The sequence below is a fragment of the Globicephala melas genome, chromosome 5 (assembly GCF_963455315.2).
Source record: "Globicephala melas chromosome 5, mGloMel1.2, whole genome shotgun sequence".
NCBI classification, from domain to species: domain Eukaryota; kingdom Metazoa; phylum Chordata; class Mammalia; order Artiodactyla; family Delphinidae; genus Globicephala; species Globicephala melas.
The window spans coordinates 108,284,244-108,303,434 of record NC_083318.1 but is presented as its reverse complement, the minus strand read 5'-3'; the positions used below and the strand labels follow the sequence as shown (position 1 = coordinate 108,303,434).

Sequence of the window (19,191 nt, the reverse complement as noted above, 5' to 3'; positions counted from 1 at the left end):
CCCCCAAGATTTTCATCATGATGGTAGGTGACAGATACAAGAAGCAACAAGATTCGATCTACATAAACTTCAGATAAAAATGATCAAATAGTGAATAGTATGTTTAAAGACATAAAAGAAGGAATAAATAAGGAAAAATAAAACCAAGACTCTCTCTCTATATTGTACAATATTCTAGGATTTTCTAGAAATGAAAAATATGGTAACTTAAATTCAAAGCCCAATGCATGGGTTCAGCAGCAGGAGACACTAGAGGACTGCACGGATCTGCCCTCCCATGGGCGGCGCCTGGTTCCTGTTTCTCCACATCTTTGCCAACGGTTGAGGGTGGTGCAAACTATATACACAGGTAGGCAAATTGCAGGTTGCACTGTTTCTTTACAGAACTGAGCCTATCCCAGCCAAAGTCCTGCCCTCTCCTGGTTTCCTGGGTCAGCCTTTCAGACACAGAAGGACTTTAAGCCTTAATAAAACCCTCTCTGCTTGTTTGTTTGTTTTTTTTCTTTTCTTTTTGGCCCTGAGGGCTGTTTGGTCCTTGGGGTCAGTTCTTAGCTGGGCTCTCCCACGGCAGTGACTCTGCCTGACAGAAGGCTGGGCTTTCTCTCCCTGGTTCCCACACCCCAAAGCCTCTTACCCGGTGACTTCAACATTCTGTTTTTCCTGCTTCTGGTCTTCACTATGCTAATCCCCAGATTCTCTGTTGCTCACTCTGTACCTTTCAGCCTCTCCCTTCCCCTCCACAGGCCAAAGTTTAACCCAACTCCACTATCCCTTTTCCTGTCAGCCAGTCTCTGACCCAATCAAACAAATACAGCTCCTTTATGAACATGTGATAAACTTACAGCCCAGCCAAGAGTTTGTGTGATACACCTACACAGTCAGGAAGGCACCAGAGACATACTTTTCCAAACCTAAAACTAGACACAGAACCTGAAAACCCAGAGGTAATACAGTGTATTGTTAGAGCGTGGACTCCTGAGGCTGAATCTTACTTAGATCCACTACTTAGCTGTGTGACCTTGGGCAAGTCAGTTAACCCCTCTGTGCCTGTTTTCTCATCTGTAAAATAGGAATAATAGTAGCCACTGTATAAGATTTGTTATGAGAATTAAATGAGTTGGTCCTGTGTTCAGAACAGGCATATACTGAGCAGTATCTATGTTGGCCATCATCATTTTTACTACTTGAAATTGGGACTGTCCCAGGAAATAGCAGGTGGCAGTCACATTCACTGAAATAAGAACAGTATCAGAAAGTGCAGTTTCATCTTTGCAACCCGTATTTTCTTCTCTTCTTTCTCTTCTTCTGAAGGTTCGTCCAATAATTATATGATCCTTACTGTTCTGAAACAGCCCAGAAAAATCTCCTAGTCCCCTCTGTCAAATTCCACGTTTAGCTCTGGTCACCAAAACAGTTACAGAGGCCTTATTTCTGCCTTGTGACTTTTTGCTCTTTTTTCTACAGACCGTTCTGCTTTTAGCAGCTAATAAATCCCGTGCTTGTGGTATCTGGAAGTTGCTTTTAGCTTTCTGATAGTGTTAAGCTGACACTGAGAGGGCACAGGGTAAGGAATGAGGTGGCCCTTCATTCCACGGGCAGAATGTTGCCTTGAGTCTGAACTTTCTTAGCATCCTACACTGGCCAAGATACCTAGGCCCAGAGCTTTTCTTTAATTATTCTCATCTGTTTTGTCAAAATCCCAGAAAAGCTATTTTCTCATTTCTCTCACTTCCAAGTGGATTATTTCACTTGTGATAGTAGTCAGTTCTGCACCAGACTCTCTATCTACATAAAGCAAAAAAGATGCTGACTCAACCATAATGATGCTGGTCTCAGGTAACTGCAGTTATTAAATAATGTTGCCTATTTGTGGTTAATAAAGGCTTGACTTGAGATAAACCTGGATTATGCTTGCAAAGGAGAATCAGGCTGTTCAGTAGATCGGATTCTTTTACCAAATATCTCCAAGGTATTTTTTGAAGAATTCAAAGAAATAGATACAACTGTGACACATTTAAACGAACTCACGTCCTAAAGTCTTAGGCACCATTAGCTCAAAAGGATATACCTTATTTAATTTTACAATATATATTCAGTCCTTAATTTAGAAGAGCCTTTCCCTTGGCTAATCTCAAAGTAATAAGCTTTGATTATACAGCTGCTTGCAAGTGGGCAGTTTTGCATTTTCAGGCACTGGGAATGGAGACAGGTGAGTGTGTGGGATGATTCAGATAATGCCTGTGCCCCCCTGAAATGCAGCTTTTCATCTTCCACTTCTCCTGACATCCTAACACTACCTGCTCTCAGGAGCTCATCAGTCTTTAGTGATCAGTCTCATATCCATTCTAGGACGATTTTAGTATTTATCAAGAATAACTGAGTTCCTAATTTATGTTGACCCCTTACAAGATTTGGGGGAATCAAAGGTGAACAAAAGGGGATTTTCTTTTCCCTGGAGGTGCTCACAGCCTGGTGGGAGGCATGGACATAGACACAGTTATGATTCCAGGTGGTTGGCTGGGTTTACAGAAGTTTAGGTCTCTGGGGGCATAACAGGCAGCGTGCCAGGGAAGGGGCAGTGAGAGAGACACCGAAGAAGAGGTAACATTCAGTCTGAGCATAGGCATAGGCATAGGCATTCATTCAGTAGAAAAAAAATGGAACTTGTCATCACTTGTGGCCAGAGCCCCAGAGGCCTGGAGCATACACTCTGTACCGTGACTGAGGGGCTGCAGCTGGGGAGCAGAAGGGAGACAGAAGGAGATACCGTGGAAAGGAGGTTGCAGTGAGAGGCTAGGGGCCATCAATGAGGAGCCACCGGAGCTCTTTCAGGGGAAGAGTCACTGATCAGATACGGGTCTCAGAGGGACACCTTTCACTGAGTCCTTTGCATCTCCTGAATTGCAGACACTTTGAGTCAATCATTTTCAGATGCTCAAGAAACTACTCAGGCAGGTTAAATGTCATTCTCAGGAGCGTGTTTGAGGCAAACACGCTGTGGTGGCTGTGAGAGTTAAAAGGGGTGAAGAGGGGTGGCTGGGCCCTGCTCCCGTGGGTGCTGAGGGACGCCCCTCAGGGGAAGGAATATGGTCCAGAGGTCCGGGCAGGGGGCGTGGTCGATCCCCTGCGGGGAGAGGGGAGACCCTGGAGTCTAAATCAGGAGAGCCGACTGTCGGTGGGTCTCACCTTCCTCCACCTCAGTTTCTTCATCTGCACCCCCAGAACAGCTGGACACTCAGTGTAGCTGCACCCCCAGTACAGCTCTACACTAGCAGCAGGCAGTGTTCACTAACAGGAACCACAGGCAACTAGCTTACTTACCCAAGGGCAAATCCACACAACTGTAAGAGGCAATGGAGGGTGATTGGACTTGTTGTCAGGGTAAAAATCAACTGCTGCTCTTAGCTCATAATTATGAGATTTAATATTTTGTCTTTTCTGGTACCTTTGATTCACTACAGTCACATTACTTTTTTTTTTTTTTGTCACATTACTTTTTAAAACAAAGCTTCATTTGTCGTAATCAATGCAAAGAAAAATCTCTCCCAAAGTAACAAGATCAAAGGAAAGCATATGAAAGACTTAATAAGTTACAGTGGATGCCTGGTAATTCCTCAGATAATTTCCTGTTTACTTTTTTTTTAATTTAATTACGGTGTTTCTTTAGTCTACTTTCCAGTAGTAAATGTCCATACCCCAGTTTTCCAGGAATTTTTGGAAGCAGCAGACTTCTCAGCCCACATCATTAAAAGTAAATTCATAATTTCTCTGTTTCAGCTGATTGAAACGTTCTTTTACAGGAACTGCCAAAGAGTTGATCATTTTCTTAATATGCCCATTAAAGCCGGTAAATGACTGGGACCGGTAAATTACATCTTAGAAAACAAAGACTGCGGGAAGGGGGTCAATTCAGTGAGTTGAGCTGGAGCTGGATTAGCCGGCTGCAAACGAAGCCAAGTCCCTCCTCCCTCCTTCCCCCCAAAAAAGACAGTTCGACTTTTCTCCACTTTTTTCACAGGAAGGCTTAGATTTTTCTGGGTGTTACCCTCCCCGGCAGAGTTCTGTAGCCTCGGCACGAGACAAGCGTTCATTATCCTCCCCGCCTGGAGTGGAAAGCCTAGGGGTGCTTACCCTGCGCCTGGCGGGTGGAGAGGAACGCGATGACCAGGGCGAAGATGAGGGCGGCGCGGCGAGCCTCGGGATACGCGCGCCCCGGCATCGTGATGCTGCGCGCAGTTTCAGCCCCGCAGAAACGTAAACGTTTCCTGTTTCCTGCTTGTTTGGGTCGGTGCTGACTTGAAGCAGAGGTGTTTGCCTGTTTTTTAGGAAGTGATGTAATTCGGCAGGAGCCTGTCAGACCAGCAAGAATTGCCAAAGAGAAGTTGCTCTTCAAGCACTGATTTAGTTAACACGCCTCTCAAGCCCTTTTCTGTCCCAGCCCCGCATGGGCCTCCGTCTTTTGACATTGTCCCCGTGGAAGCAGTGTCCGTTGCTCAGATGTCATTCAGAATCTGGGACTGGGGGTCGGTTCTCGATTTGTGATTTTATTGATCCTCAGACTCCAGGTCAGCCTCCGGGGCTGCCTGGAGTCTAGAGCAGCGCTCTCCGGTAGAACTTGCTGACATGATGGGAATGTTCTGAATCTGAGAGGTCCAATACAGTAGCCATTAGCCACATAGGCTGCTGAGTACTCGAAATAGGGCTAGTGAGAAGTGAATTGTTAGTTTTTATTTTTCTTAATGTAAATTTAAGTAACTCCATGTGGCTAGTGGCTACCATATTGGACACCAGACAGTAGGGACACCTGTGCTGTCAGGAAATGGCCATCCCACTTCTCTCTGGCCGGGCACATGCTCCTCCTTGGGCCCTGAATGCCCTGCCCCCCACAGCTCATCAGAAGGGAAAGGACAGTGCTACACCCATGCCTGAAGGGTGTGCTCTTCTTCTCCAGAGAGAAATCATCTTTTTAGGTTTGGTTGGTTTATCTTTTTTCATTATAAAGACTTTATTTTTTAGAGCAGTTTTCAGTTCACAGCAAAATTAAGAGGAAAGCACAGAGATTTTCCATGTACCCCCAGTCCCCAAACATGCACAGCCTCCCCCATTATCAATACCCCCTGCAGAGTGGTACATTTGTTACCATGGATAAACTTACATGGATACATCATAACCACCCCAAGTCTACAGTCCACATTAGAATTCACTCTTGGCGTTGTATATGCTGTCGGTTTGGACAAAGGTATAGTAATGATAGGTATCATCATTATAGTATTATACTGAGTAGTTTCCCTGCCCTAAAACTCCTCTGTGCTCCACCCGTTCATGCAGCCCTCACCACCACCACTGCTGACAACTACTGATCTTTTTACTGTCACCACAGTTTTGCCTTTTCCAAAATGACAGGTAGTTAGACTCATGAAGTACGTAGCCTTTTCGGACTGGCTTCTTTCACTTAGTGAAATGCACTTAAGTTTCCTCCATGTCTTTTCCTGGCTTGAGAGCTCATTTCTTTTTAGTGCTGAATAATATTCCATTGTCTGGATGGACCACAGTTTATTTATCCATTCACCTACTGAAGGACATCGAGGTTGCTTCCATGTTTTGGCGATGAGGAACAAAACTGCTAGAAGCATCCGTGTACGGCTATTTGTGTAGACATACATTTTCAACTCCTTTGGGAAAATACCAAGGAGCTCGATTGCTGGATCTATGATGAGAGATAAATGATCTTTTAAGGGGCCTATTTCCAAAGCAGAATATGTTCTCGGGGGGGGGGAAATTCTGTATTTTACCTTTCTTCCTTCTTGAATGACTATTTTCTCAGAGGTTGTTAACAACAAACAAAATAGAACTGAGTTGGATTAGAATGGGGGTGGAAATCCTACCCAATTGAAACAATACAGGAAGGAGGTGATAGTTCATAGCAGTGTTTGGGGCGATTAGAGTAGGTTAGGTTTTCTGTGTCCTATTGAAGTCCCCTTGGTTGAGGTCTAGGTCCTAAACACTGCAGAATGGAATTTCATCATAAATGTTGAGTATTTATCTCACAAATATCATAAGACCGTTTTGAGAAATAAAGTTTATAGAAAAACCACAAAAAAAGAATGGAATTTCATAATCATGTTTGTTATGGTGCCAAGAGAGACAGGCAGACAGAGAGAGGCATCAGACACCCATCTCATCTCTAACCCTTTGCCGGCAGCCTATCGTGAGTCACCAGCTTCTGGTCCATACCATCTTCACTGATCCAGCTGCTGTGAGCGCACAAGGTGACTGGATCCTTCAGCCCCTGACATGGCCATTAATTTTTTGTTTAGTGAATTTGCTGCTCTTCACTGTCATTAGTCACCGCTTATCTCAGTTCTTATCCACAGAAATAGGTTGACGATTCACGTACTAATCCGTGTTAATGGATTCACCGTCTGCATTTCGATATTTTAAACTGGCAGTTAAGTCAATTCCTGATAAAATATGCTTTTGCGCTCTAGGTGACAATACAGAACAAACAGCAGAAGAAAAGAGTTCAAAACTGGATGATCGATTTGAAAACAATGGAGGAAGTCCTGTTAATCAGACTATCGATGAGCAAATGAAAAGACCACTGGCTCCAAGACCCTCTAGTGCTAAGTTTGAGGGCGATCACCCCTGCACTAGCAGGCATTTCTCCCGCTGCAATGCACGTGTGCCAGAGAGAAGACCCAGGGCTTGGGAGAGCTCTTCATTTTGCCATTTACGCTCTATTAAAACAATCTTGGATCCCAGGCTTGAGGCATGTGTTTGGCAACAGCAAGGTGTGAGCCTTGGTTTCTTTGATTTTTCTTTGATTTTAAAATACAGCTTGCTGGAGGCTTTGCAGAGTCAGGTGTCTGCGGCTGGAGCACAGACCTCCGTGGAGCCCACACCCTGCCAGCCAGTGTCTCAGTGTCTCTAAGGGTGCCCGGTGTTGCTTCTGAGCAGGCAACACTACATCACTTAGAATGATGTGCAAAATAAGCCGCAGAGAAAGCCTGCATCACCCTGTACTTTTCTCTTGACTCCTGTGCGCTCTAAGACCCTTCGAGTGATAAGCTGATCTCCAGGGGAAGAAAATTACCATCATTGATCAGAAAATTGTGGCACCTCTGTGATCTCTTTGCTGCAGTTAAATCCCAGGGTGACTGTGCACTAGGTAAAGGGCTGTTTACCTTTGTTTGTTCTAATTTTACCCACCATTCATTTTGGCAGTGGCCACCTGGCCTCAGATTAAATCCTGATACACTCGTGGCAGGAAGTCAGGGCCCCAGTCACAGCTGTGAGGCAGCGGGGAGCCTCAGAGAGAATGGCAGGCACACGGGCCAGGGGTGAGGTCAGCGGTGCCTGCCTTCGGCTCTCAGTGCAGGTAGGAGGAGGGGAGGTAAGGAGGTAGGGTGCCTAGGAGGTGCCCTGAGGCCCCCTCCTGCTCAGGAGGGCAGGAAGAGAAGCCCGTTATTGGTTGGAGGTGCTCTTTACGACTTTCACACAAGAGCCTGGCTTTTACAATCAACTCTCATCCAACTCCTCCTCCCTTCCCTTCTGCCCCTCCTCCTCAGCCCTAAAGGAAGAGAGACTCCAAGGGAACAGCCCAGAAGTGATAAGATCTTGCAGGGAGTGCACCCGCCCCCATTTTCCCCCTCTAGCTGCCAACCTCGCCACGTCCAACACACAGGCACACCCCCTACACATGCTTACACACACTCACGGACGCTGTGGAAATACAGGAAGGCCAACCAAATGATGGCAAAGGCCATTTATCGAGAGCTTGCTACAGCAAGGGAGTCGGCCACCGTGACTTGCATTACGCAGAAACTCAAAGTCTAGCAGAGGAGTGGGAAAGCTCTACAGTGGAAAAAAGGGGAGGCTTCAGTGCCCTGATGGGAGCCGTTGGCATGGGGAACTAGAAGCCAGTTCTAGTGACTGGTTCCAGTGGCTGGTTAGGCATTACATATCTGGCTTCTCCTAAATTAGGAGCAGAGGAATAATTAGGGGCCACTCTTACTGGGATTGTGGCTCAGTTTCTTGGACCAGTTGCTAGAGGTAAGGTCTGAGTTCTGTTTTCATGTACATATATATGCCCTGGCCGTAGTCTGTATACAGTCTCTCAACACCCACCCACACGAACACTCACATACTCATAAATGTTCATGCACGCTCACATGCACACACACAAACTCACACTTGCACACACTTTCTGGGGCTCCTTTCTCTGTCTAAATGCTAGCTGGTAGTAACTAAAGACTCTGCACTGTTTGCTTAACAAGGGGGTAGGCCCTCAGACAATGTAATAGTAACATCAGGTGGGGCCTGTAGATCGCTCTAAAGCCAGCTAGGAGGGTACAGGTTAAGGTCCCAGGGTCTAAAGGAGTGCCCAGAGAGATGAGTGGGCAGGGCAGGGGCTGGGGCAGGACTCCAGAGCATTCAGAGAATCCCAGCCAGGAGAAGCCCTGACAGCACTTCCACTGTGTCTTAGGCAGCTGGGCTGCCATGCAGAATACCATAGACTGGGCAGCTTAAACAACAGACACATTTTCTCATAGTTCATGAAATGCCCAAGGTCGCGAGGCTCCTCCACAAGACCACCAGAGTCGAGAGTCAAAGCCAAACGGCAAGGGTCATTTATTGCAGGTTCGAACCTGGACCTCCGCGCACTCGTTGCCGGTGACGCTAAGAGGTCCTGGCGGAGTTTAGTACAGCTCTTTTATAGACCGGTACAAACATAGTCGCCGATTGGTTGACTTTTAAACAGAGACACTAGTCGCCGATTGGTTGACTTTTAAACAAAGACACTAGTCGCCGATTGGTTGACTTTTAAACAGAGACACTAGTCGCCGATTGGTTGACTTTTAAACAAAGACACTAGTCGCCGATTGGTTGACTTTTAAACAGAGACACTAGTCGCCGTCTGATTGGTTGGACGGTTGCGGGGGGGGGGTCAGCAGGCGTAATTACAGAAGCGAGAGCGGCTGGTTAAGTTTCGGTTTCCTGAGGTTTTGTTTCTTAATTAGAAATACTTAAGGTGGGGCCATGGTCGCAAAAAGAAATAGTGCAAACAGGAGGACTGATACAACCCTAGCAGTGCTGCGGCCTCCACCAGCCCAACGGCAGGGCGTCGGGAGGCTGTGCGCCCAACTTCAGGCGGCGCTCCCAAATGTGGCAAGCCCAGCGCCGCGCCCTGGAATGGTCCTTTTTCGGCCCTTCCCCTCCGGAAAGAACAGAAAAGAAATTCCAGGAAAAGCACAAATTGAATGCAGGGCGTCAACTCAGTCCTATTCTCACCAAACTAGAACATAGCCCCCTCATTCCCCCCTTTCTCATGAACCAGAGGAGCCAATCTTGGGTCCTCAAGGCTCCGTTTCTTCAATTTCTGAGGCCTCGCAGGGCTGATATTGTGTTCTTAATATCATTAGCTGGACTGTATTTATTCTTTCGCGAACAAAATTCATGACTTTACTGAGTATACAGGGGCCTATAGTGAGGAGGAGAAGGAGGCATAGTAGAGGGCCCAGGATGGGGAGGAGGAAGGGGAGCATCCCATGAAATCCTGACCAAAGGAGATTATCCGCTAATTCTTGCTGGCGGCGAGCTAGGTCTTCCTGGAGCTGGTGGATCTTGTTTCTTACAATGCCTGATTTATTTGCATAGAAACAACATTTTTCTTTTAGGGCGAGGCATAGCCCACCCTGTTCAGCTGTCAGCAAGTCTAAGCCCCTCCTATTCTGTAGGACCACCTCGGCCAGCGAATCTAATTGGTCCTGTAAGTCCTGAATGGTCCCAGAGAGAGTTTCTACATCTTCTATTAATTGCCTAGACAGCTGACTATAGGAGTGAAGGGAGACCCCAAGACCTGTACTCCCTGTGGCCACAGCTCCTGTAATTCCTAATCCTACCAGGAGGGGTAGGACTGTAATGGCTCGTTTGGTTCTCCCTGCCCAGAGGTCAAAGCTGGGAATGGGCAACGGGGTGTCTCCCGAGATCAGGTCTACATTGGGGAGAAGGGTGGCCAGGGTGCAGACCCCTGTCCAATTCGGGGGTAAATAGGTGTATGCTAGGTTACTTCCACAGACAAAGACAGTGGTATTAGGACTACAGAGGGAGGAGTTCACGGGGATATATTGACTACATCCAGTGGATGAAAGGATTCCCAAGTCAATGCTGGCGTTAGAGAGGGAATCGTTCTTGACAAAGCATGAGGTATTAAAGGTGGTTGAAAATTTTGAAAATTGTATGGGGAACGGCTCGGGGAGTGAAGTAGGGTTACATCGTTCGCTGATATTTAAATTGGCGAAGGTGGGGATGGCTATAGGGCGGGGCGGTCCCTGAGGAAGGCAGAGCCAGCAATCCTGTGCTAAGTTGGGGTTGGTGGTATTCAAAAGCGCAAAAGTAGCTTCTAGTATGGACATGGTCTGGGAGTCTAATTCAGAGGGATCGACCTTAGGGAGAATTAGGGGGTGGTAGCTGAGCTGTGGGTACAGATGCCGATAGGCCTCTTCTATTTGTCTTCGGGTTTCTATCTGGCGCACTGCGTCCTGGGGCCCCCCACTGTCTGACATATGTGTGGGGGCCCTGGTATTCCAGCATACCGGGGTCCCGGGGGTGCCAGTGCATCCAGCCTGAAGGTATTTATTATCATCACTAATGGTGGGGCTTTTATTATTCTGTAGTATGGCTGTGAAATAAGTCTTGTTATTGGCCCCTATACATTGCTGGTAAGAGGAATAGCACATGCTATGCATCGATTCCTGGAAGGTGGAACAGGGGCAAGTAGCTCGAGGGGGGAGTGGCTTAGGCTTATGGTAGCATTGCCAGCTTTGAGAGGCCCCGGTAACCCTATATTCCTGAACAAGATACGCAGTTATGCCCCCGCAGTCCTGCATATGAGTATACCCTCGGGGAACAACAGGAGTCTCCATAGTACCTCCCCTGCACTCGCACGGTGCACCATATAGTAGTTGTATTAAAGTATTCTTATTGGGGGGAGGGACGAATCCTCCCCTCGTGGCCCGAGGGTTGAGGGTTAGGACTATCATTAGGGCTATCAGCAGTACCTTGGTCATCATGGGGGAGAGTACGGCGCAAAGTCAGTTTGAGGGGATTGTTCTTACTCCGGTCAACAGTCCAGGTGACGTCAGCTTTAGTGGACTTGATGAGGTCAGAAAATGGGTCCACCGGCTTGACGTGTGTGTGATGGATCCAGGCAGCTATGCTGTCCACCTTGATGGCTGTCGGCGTTGTCAGGATGATCTGGTAAGGTCCTTTCCACCTGGGTTCTAGGGTCTCTTGTCGATGGCGTTTGACAAGGACCCAGTCACCTGGCCGGAGCTGGTGTGGAGTAGGTGGGGGTCCTGTTGCATATAGCTCTTTTAGTTTGGGCCAGATTGTCTCGTGTATCCGCTGTAAGGCTTGGAGGGAAGACAGGAGATTATTTTCTGGGTCCAATTGGATAAGGTTAGTCTTTAGATTAGGGATGATAGGAGGAGGCCTACCATGCATTATTTCGTAGGGAGTAAATCCTAGCTTATAGGGGGAATTTCGCACCCTAAACAGAGCGTAGGGGAGTAGGACTACCCAGTTAGCGCCAGTCTCCATGGTCAATTTAGTCAAGGTCTCTTTTAGAGTTCTATTCATCCTTTCTACCTGTCCTGAACTCTGGGGGCGGTATGCACAATGTAATTTCCAATTAGCCCCAAGTATGGAAGCCAGATCCTGACTTACCTTAGAAACGAAGGCTGGCCCGTTGTCGGACCCTATCATAACTGGAAAGCCATACCTGGGCAGGATCTCTTCTAGTAGCTTCTTAGCTACTATTCGTGCAGTCTCATTCTTGGTTGGGAATGCCTCAGTCCAACCTGAAAAGGTATCTATAAACACCAGTAAATATTTATACCCATATTTGCCAGGCTTTACCTCCGTGAAGTCCACTTCCCAGTAGGCTCCAGGCTGGTTTCCTCTCTCCCGGATGCCAGTGGTTGGCGGGTGGGTGCTGGCATTATGGAGTTGGCAGACTGCACAGTCAGCAACCAGTCGTTCAGTCTTCTCGGAGACATTTTTAATTTTAAGTCCAGTCTGCCTGATGAGATCCTGTAGCCGTCGGGCGCCCAAGTGGGTGCTACGGTGGATCCGTTCAAGGACCAGGGTTCCTAGTCTCTCAGGAAGGAGGATATTGTTTTTAGCGTCCCGCCACCATCCGTCTCTAACCTGGGTTAGAGGAAGCTTGCTCATCCATCTGATGTCATCCTCCGAGTAGTCGGGTTGGGGCGGTAGTTCCCGGGGGCCTGGATCCGGCAGTTGCAGGGGAAGTAATGGTATTGGAGTGTGTGCCGCCTTTCGAGCCGTCTGGTCTGCCAAATTGTTGCCTCGGATGACTGGATTCGTGGGTTTTTGATGCCCCGGGCAGTGTACAATGGCTAGCTTTTTGGGTTCCCATATGGCCGCTAGCAAGGCCAGGATTTCCTCTTTGTTCTTGATGTCTTTGCCCTCTGCTGTGAGTAGTCCCCGCTCTCGGTATATTGCCCCATGTATATGTGCGGTAGCGAAAGCATACCGGCTGTCTGTGTATATGGTAGCTTTTTGGCCTTTGCTCATCTTGAGAGCTTGGGTCAGGGCAATTAATTCAGCTTTTTGGGCTGAGGTCCCTGGGGGGAGAGTCTCTGCCCATATCACCTCAGTTTCTGATGTTACTGCTGCCCCCGCATACCTCTGACCTTGCTGGACAAAGCTGCTGCCGTCAGTGAACCATGTGACTTGTGCATCCGGTAGGGGCTGGTCACGTAGGTCTTCCCGAACCCCATGGATCTGGGCCAGTACCTCTGCACAGTCATGGAGTGGGGAGTCCAAATCTGGGTCAGGTAATAGGGAGGCAGGGTTTAATGCCCGCGGCGGAGTGTAGCTGATTCTGAGGGGATTTAACAGTAGACCCTGGTAGTGGACCAATCGAGCATTGCTCATCCATCGGTCGGGAGGCTGTTTGAGAACCCCGTCGATGGCGTGGGGGGTGGTGACATGTAACTCCTGCCCCATAGTTAGTTTGTCAGCATCCTTTACCATTAGGGCCGTGGCGGCGATCATCCGGAGGCAAGGAGGCCAGCCGGCAGCCACTGGGTCCAATTTTTTTGATAGGTAAGCAACAGGCCTGGGCCAAGGACCGAGGGGCTGGGTCAATACGGCCTTAGCTATGCCTTTGCTTTCATCTACAAAGAGGTGGAAGGGCTTGGAGACATCAGGGAGACCCAGGGCGGGTGCGGATAGCAAGGCAGTTTTGATCTGCTGAAATGACTGCTCAGCCTCTTCTGTCCATTCAAAGGGCGTCTGCTCTTTGGTGGCTAGGTATAGCGGTTTGGCCATTTCAGCAAATTTGGGTATCCATAAACGGCAGAACCCAGCCGACCCCAAAAATTCCCTCACCTGTCGAGGCGTGGTGGGTCTGGGGATGCGGAGGACGGTTTCCTTCCGTGCATCTGTGAGCCATCGTTGCCCCCCTTTCAATAGGTATCCCAGGTAAGTTACCTCAGGCCTGCAGATCTGTGCTTTCTTGGCAGAGGCTCGGTATCCCAGGGTGCCGAGAGTCCGTAGGAGGTTTCTGGTTCCCTTCAGGCAGGCTTCAGCGGTCTCAGCAGCTATTAAGAGATCATCAACATACTGCAGGAGGGTTACATTGGGGTTTTGTCTCCGGTACTCACTGAGATCCTCGTGTAGGGCCTCATCAAACAAGGTAGGCGAGTTTTTGAATCCTTGGGGAAGTCTGGTCCAGGTGAGTTGTCCGTTTATACCTCTCTCGGGATCTGACCATTCGAAGGCAAAGAGTTCTTGACTTTTGGGCGCCAAGGGTAAACTAAAAAAGGCATCTTTGAGGTCCAGCACAGTATACCATTGTTTTTCTGGACTAAGGGCGCTCAAAAGAGTATATGGATTGGGCACAGTAGGATGGATGTCTATGACCCGTCTGTTGACTTCCCTCAGGTCCTGCACTGGGCGGTAGTCTTTACTGTTAGGTTTGCGGACTGGCAGCAGGGGTGTATTCCAGGCTGACTGGCAGGGACGCAGTATCCCCAGGTCAAGAAGCCGGCGAATATGAGGAGTGATACCAGTCTTGGCCTCTAGGGGCATGGGATACTGTCGGACACGTGCAGGATCTGCCCCCGGTTTGATCTCTATGAATAGGGCTGGGCGGTGTTTGGTTAGTCCCACCCCCCCTGTTTCTGCCCATGCTTCGGGGAACTGCTGAAGCCATGACTCTATATCTTGATTTTGGGAGGGTGGTTCCTGGTGAAGTCGGTACTCATCTTCCAAGTTCAGGGTGAGCACAGATATGGGTTGGTCGTGAGGGTCTGTTACGATTGGCCCCTCTGGCCGAAAATGAATTTGTGCTCCCATTTTAGTGAGTAAGTCTCTCCCCAGTAAGGGGCAAGGGCTATCGGGAATGACCAGAAAGGTATGGGTTACCCTTCCCGTGCCCAAGTCCACAGTTCTCTGAGTGGTCCAAAGGTAACGTTTGACTCCCGTAGCTCCCTGGACCCAGGAGGATTTGTTAGAAATTTTCCCGTGGGGCTTAACCAAGACCGAATGCTGTGCCCCTGTATCCACCAGGAATTGGACTGGTTTCCCCTCCACTCGTAGGGTTACCCTGGGTTCGGGGAGGGGGTCCGAACCCCGTCCCCCCTACTTTGTATCATGCGTAAACAGGACTGGGGTGGCGTTCGGTTGCCATTGCCCCTGGTTGGGGCGCGGCTGCCTTTTCTTGGGGCATTCCCGAGCCCAGTGGCCCTTTTCCTTGCAATAGGCACATTGATCTCTGTCCAATGGTCGCCTGGGAGGTCGAGTGGCTGGGGGGCCCTCTTGATCTTTCTGAACAATGGCCGCCAAGACTTTAGTCATTTTCTCAGTGGCTTTAAGTTGTTTATCCTCTGGGGCGTCCCGGTTATTAAAGACGCGCTGGGCGATACGGAGTAAGTCCTGTATCTGTTTGCCCTCCAGATCTTCTAACTTCTGGAGTTTCTTTTTAATATCAGGGGCTGCCTGGTTAACGAAGGACATTACAATGGCGGCCTGATTTTCGGGGGCCTCTGGATCCATAGGGGTATACTGCCTAAAGGCTTCCATTAATCTTTCTAAATAAGAGGAGGGACTTTCTGTTTTACCTTGTACGATTGAATATACCTTGGCCAAATTAGTGGGCTTGCGCGCGGCAGCCCGGAGACCCGCCATTAGAGTCTGGCGATAAATGAGCAGTCGTCCCCCACCTTCTCCGGTGTTATAGTCCCATTCATCCTGCGGGGGGCGAGTTAAGGGAAAAGCTGCATTGATGAGGTCAGGGTTAGCGGTGGGTTGACCATTATCTCCAGGAACCAGTTTTCTCGCCTCCAGCTGGATTCGCTCCCGTTCTTCGGTAGTGAATAGGATCCGGAGGAGCTGTTGGCAGTCATCCCAGGTGGGCTGATGAGTGAACATAACGCTATCTAGAAGAGCTATCAAGTCTTTAGGATTATCAGAAAAACGGGCATTCTGGGTTTTCCAATTATATAGGTCACTGGTAGAGAATGGCCAATACTGGAGTCGGGGGTTCCCTGTCTCATCGGGAGGGCCTATTTCTCGCAGGGGTAGGGCTATGGTGGAATCAGGATGGCGGAACCCTGGGTCGCGCTGAGTGCGTCCGCGAGTGCGCCCAGCCGGCCCCTGGGAATTATTTTCATTGGGCAGGGGGACCGGTAGTGCCTCTGCCTCTCAGTCCTCCGGTTCTGGCCTGGGTGGCCCTCCGGGAGGGGCCGCAGGAGGTTCTACCAAGGGGAGAGGAGCAGAGCCAGGAGCAGGAAGGGGGACTGGTTGTGGGGCCACAGGAGGAGATTGATATGGGGGGGGTCTAGGAGAAGGAGGTCTTGGCTGTCAGAGAGTATGGGTGCAGTTCGGGTCTGAGGCTTGGGAGGTTTAGTTGGTCGGGCGGCAAGGATCTTATATAACCCTGATGACAAAAAGGGGGTCATCCAGGGAGGAGGGTTTTCTACCAGGTCCTGCCATACCAGGATGTAGGGGATCTGGTCCGGATGGCCTTCTTTTCCTGGCAAGAAAACTCTAGATTTAACTTTTAGGATTATAGGAAGACAAAAGGTACCCTCGGTGGGCCAGCCAACCCCGAAAGTTGGCCATTCAGAGCGGCAGAAGGTAATTAGTTTTCTTCTCCGGATATCCAGACTGAAGTTGTGTCCTCGGGACTTTACATCCCCGAAATTAGCGAGAAGGAGGGAGAGGGGGGTACTCTGTGCTTGGCCCATGTCTAGGTCCTGGAAGAGATTGATTAGAAAAGGTTACTCTGAAAACAAAAGTGATTAAGAGCAGTCCCAATAGCGGAGTCTGTAAAAGGAGGAAGGGGAGGTTATCGCGTGCGCGCTTCAGATGGGCTGTCAGCCCCAGATGGGTCGTGGTGGACGTCTCCAACCACACCCGACTAGGTGTCCTATAGCGCGTCCGCCAGGACTGTCCTAGTCCCCAAAACAGAAGGTACCCTGAGCCGGCTTACTTACCGATCGGTTGTCAGCGATGACCCGTTGACCTGATGTCTGGTGGGCTTGGGGGCATCCCGGACGAGCCCCCAAATGAAATGACCAAGGTCGCGAGGCCCCTCCACAAGACCACCAGAGTCGAGAGTCAAAGCCAAACGGCAAGGGTCATTTATTGCAGGTTCGAACCTGGACCTCCGCGCACTCGTTGCCAGTGACGCTAAGAGGTCCTGGCGGAGTTTAGTACAGCTCTTTTATAGACCGGTACAAACATAGTCGCCGATTGGTTGACTTTTAAACAGAGACACTAGTCGCCGATTGGTTGACTTTTAAACAAAGACACTAGTCGCCGATTGGTTGACTTTTAAACAGAGACACTAGTCGCCGATTGGTTGACTTTTAAACAGAGACACTAGTCGCCGTCTGATTGGTTGGACGGTTGCGGGGGGGGGGGTCAGCAGGCGTAATTACAGAAGCGAGAGCGGCTGGTTAAGTTTCGGTTTCCTGAGGTTTTGTTTCTTAATTAGAAATACTTAAGGTGGGGCCATGGTCGCAAAAAGAAATAGTGCAAACAGGAGGACTGATACAACCCTAGCAGTGCTGCGGCCTCCACCAGCCCAACGGCAGGGCGTCGGGAGGCTGTGCGCCCAACTTCAGGCGGCGCTCCCAAATGTGGCAAGCCCAGCGCCGCGCCCTGGAATGGTCCTTTTTCGGCCCTTCCCCTCCGGAAAGAACAGAAAAGAAATTCCAGGAAAAGCACAAATTGAATGCAGGGCGTCAACTCAGTCCTATTCTCACCAAACTAGAACATAGCCCCCTCATTCAGAGGCTGGAATTCCAAGATCAGAGGCCAGAACATCGAGTCCTGGTGAGGACCCCCTTCCTGATCTGTAGACGGCTGCCTTCTTACTGGGTCCTCACACAGCACTGAGACAGAGCGAGCTCTCTGGCATATCTTCTCACAAGGACACTAATGTCATCGTAAGGGCCTCACCGTAACAACCCCATCTAATCCTAATCACCCCCCAAAGACCCTGTCTCCAAATACCACCATATGGGAGGTTAGGGCTTCCAATCTGAATTTGCTGGGACATGAGCATTCAGTCTTTAGCACACTGCCTTTGAAGCTGGGAGTCCACACTGCCAGGTTCATCTTGACCAGCCCCTGTGACTCATCAGAACCCTCAGTGGCTCTGTCCCTGCATCCTGGCTGCTGACCCTGGTCACTCACCCTTCAGCTGGTCACTCCGAGAAGCTGTTGCAGGATTTGGGGAATTCCAGCAGCTTCAGCCTGGACCTCCTCTGTTACTGAGTCTAAGGTCATACTGCTGGCTGCATGACAGGCCAATAATCGAGAGACGAGTTGCTGGGGCGAGGAATAATGACTTTATTTGGAAAGCCAGCAGACCGAGAGATGGTGGACTCATACCCCAAGGAGCCATCTTGCCTGAGTTAGAATTCAGCCTCCTTTTATACTAGAAGGGGAGGGAGTAAAGTCAAACACTTCCTGGTTCCCATCAGCCTCCAGAGGGGAACGTGTTCATTTCTTCCTTCCTGCAGTCATTCACTGGCGGACCTGGTCAGGATGTTTCCTGTGAGCCAAACAAAGGTATTTTAGCTTGATGCTCATTACCTCGGAGGCAGGATTCCCGGAGATGGGCCATTATGTATAATTTAAGCTTACAGGCAACATCCCTTTTGTGATTAACTTGCAATAGAATACAAAAGATTCTTCCCTATTACACCTCCACGACAGAGTCTTCAGGGCCTAAGCAGATGGTCTGGTCACCAAAAACGAAACTGAGAAGGTTTGAAGTTAGGAGCTGAAGTGGCGCGTGGGCTCTGGTCTGGAGGGTCCTGTGGGGAGCGCCTGAGGAGAAGAAGCTGGCTGGTCTGGGGATTCAGGGCCCTCCTCTCAGTGATCAGCAAGCCCCTGCGGGCAGGGGGCTTCTCTGTCTGGTTCTCCAGTCTAGCCACAGCATTTAGGACAGTGTATGTTTTGTTCTGTTTTTGTTTTTGGCGGTACGCAGGCCTCTCACTGCTGTGGCCTCTCCCATTGCAGAGCACAGGCTCCGGATGCGCAGGCTCAGTGGCCATGGCTCACGGGCCCAGCCGCTCCGCGGCATGTGGGATCTTCCCGGACCGGGGCACGAACCCGCGTCCCCTGCATCGGCAGGTGGACTCTCAACCACTGCACCACCAGGGAAGCCCTGGTTTGTTTTTTTGAATGAATGAGTAGGCAGATAAAAAAATTCCCTTTACGGCAGTATTTTTTAGGTGGGCTGGGGGTGGGGGCACCTACCCCAGAATTATTCGGGGAGTTTGTTCAAATGGGTAGCCTTGGACCCCACCCCAGCACTGCTGAGTCTGAGTCACTGTAGCTGAGCTCCAGAACTCTGCATTTTTAATGATGCTTGGGGGCATTTTCACACACGATAAAAACTAGAGAATCACTATACTGGCGTTTCATTTTTGGTTCCTAGAAAGTTATGTCCCCTTTGTCACACAGTGAGAAATAAATAGCACGATGTATTTTCGTTTTTGTCTTGTTTGCCAAAAAACCTGGAACTAGAAGTAAAGCTTGGGTGTAGAACTTTCATTAGCCCAGGTTTCCTTACCACTTCTATGGACATTCCTTTCCCTGGCTAACTCTCATCCTTCAGGACTTAGTCTAGGAGACATCTCCACC

General features: G+C 49.4%; 2 protein-coding genes across 2 annotated transcripts in view; both read right to left on the bottom strand.

Annotated features, from left to right (window-relative positions):
* Positions 1-4,247, bottom strand: part of TMEM154 (transmembrane protein 154) — a 40,860-nt gene extending 36,613 nt beyond the window's left edge. Inside the window, exon 1 of the mRNA XM_030878238.3 lies at positions 4,132-4,247. Within this exon, the coding sequence (XP_030734098.1) occupies positions 4,132-4,219 (88 nt within the window). The 5' untranslated portion in view covers positions 4,220-4,247. The remainder of the gene's footprint in view (positions 1-4,131) is intronic.
* Positions 4,248-9,356: 5,109 nt separating this feature from the next.
* On the bottom strand, positions 9,357-10,925 carry LOC132597303 (syncytin-1-like). Its single transcript, XM_060298709.1, has one exon. It carries the CDS (start codon positions 10,923-10,925, stop codon positions 9,357-9,359), a length of 1,569 nt encoding a protein of 522 aa, XP_060154692.1.
* Between the last annotated feature and the right edge of the window lie 8,266 nt (positions 10,926-19,191).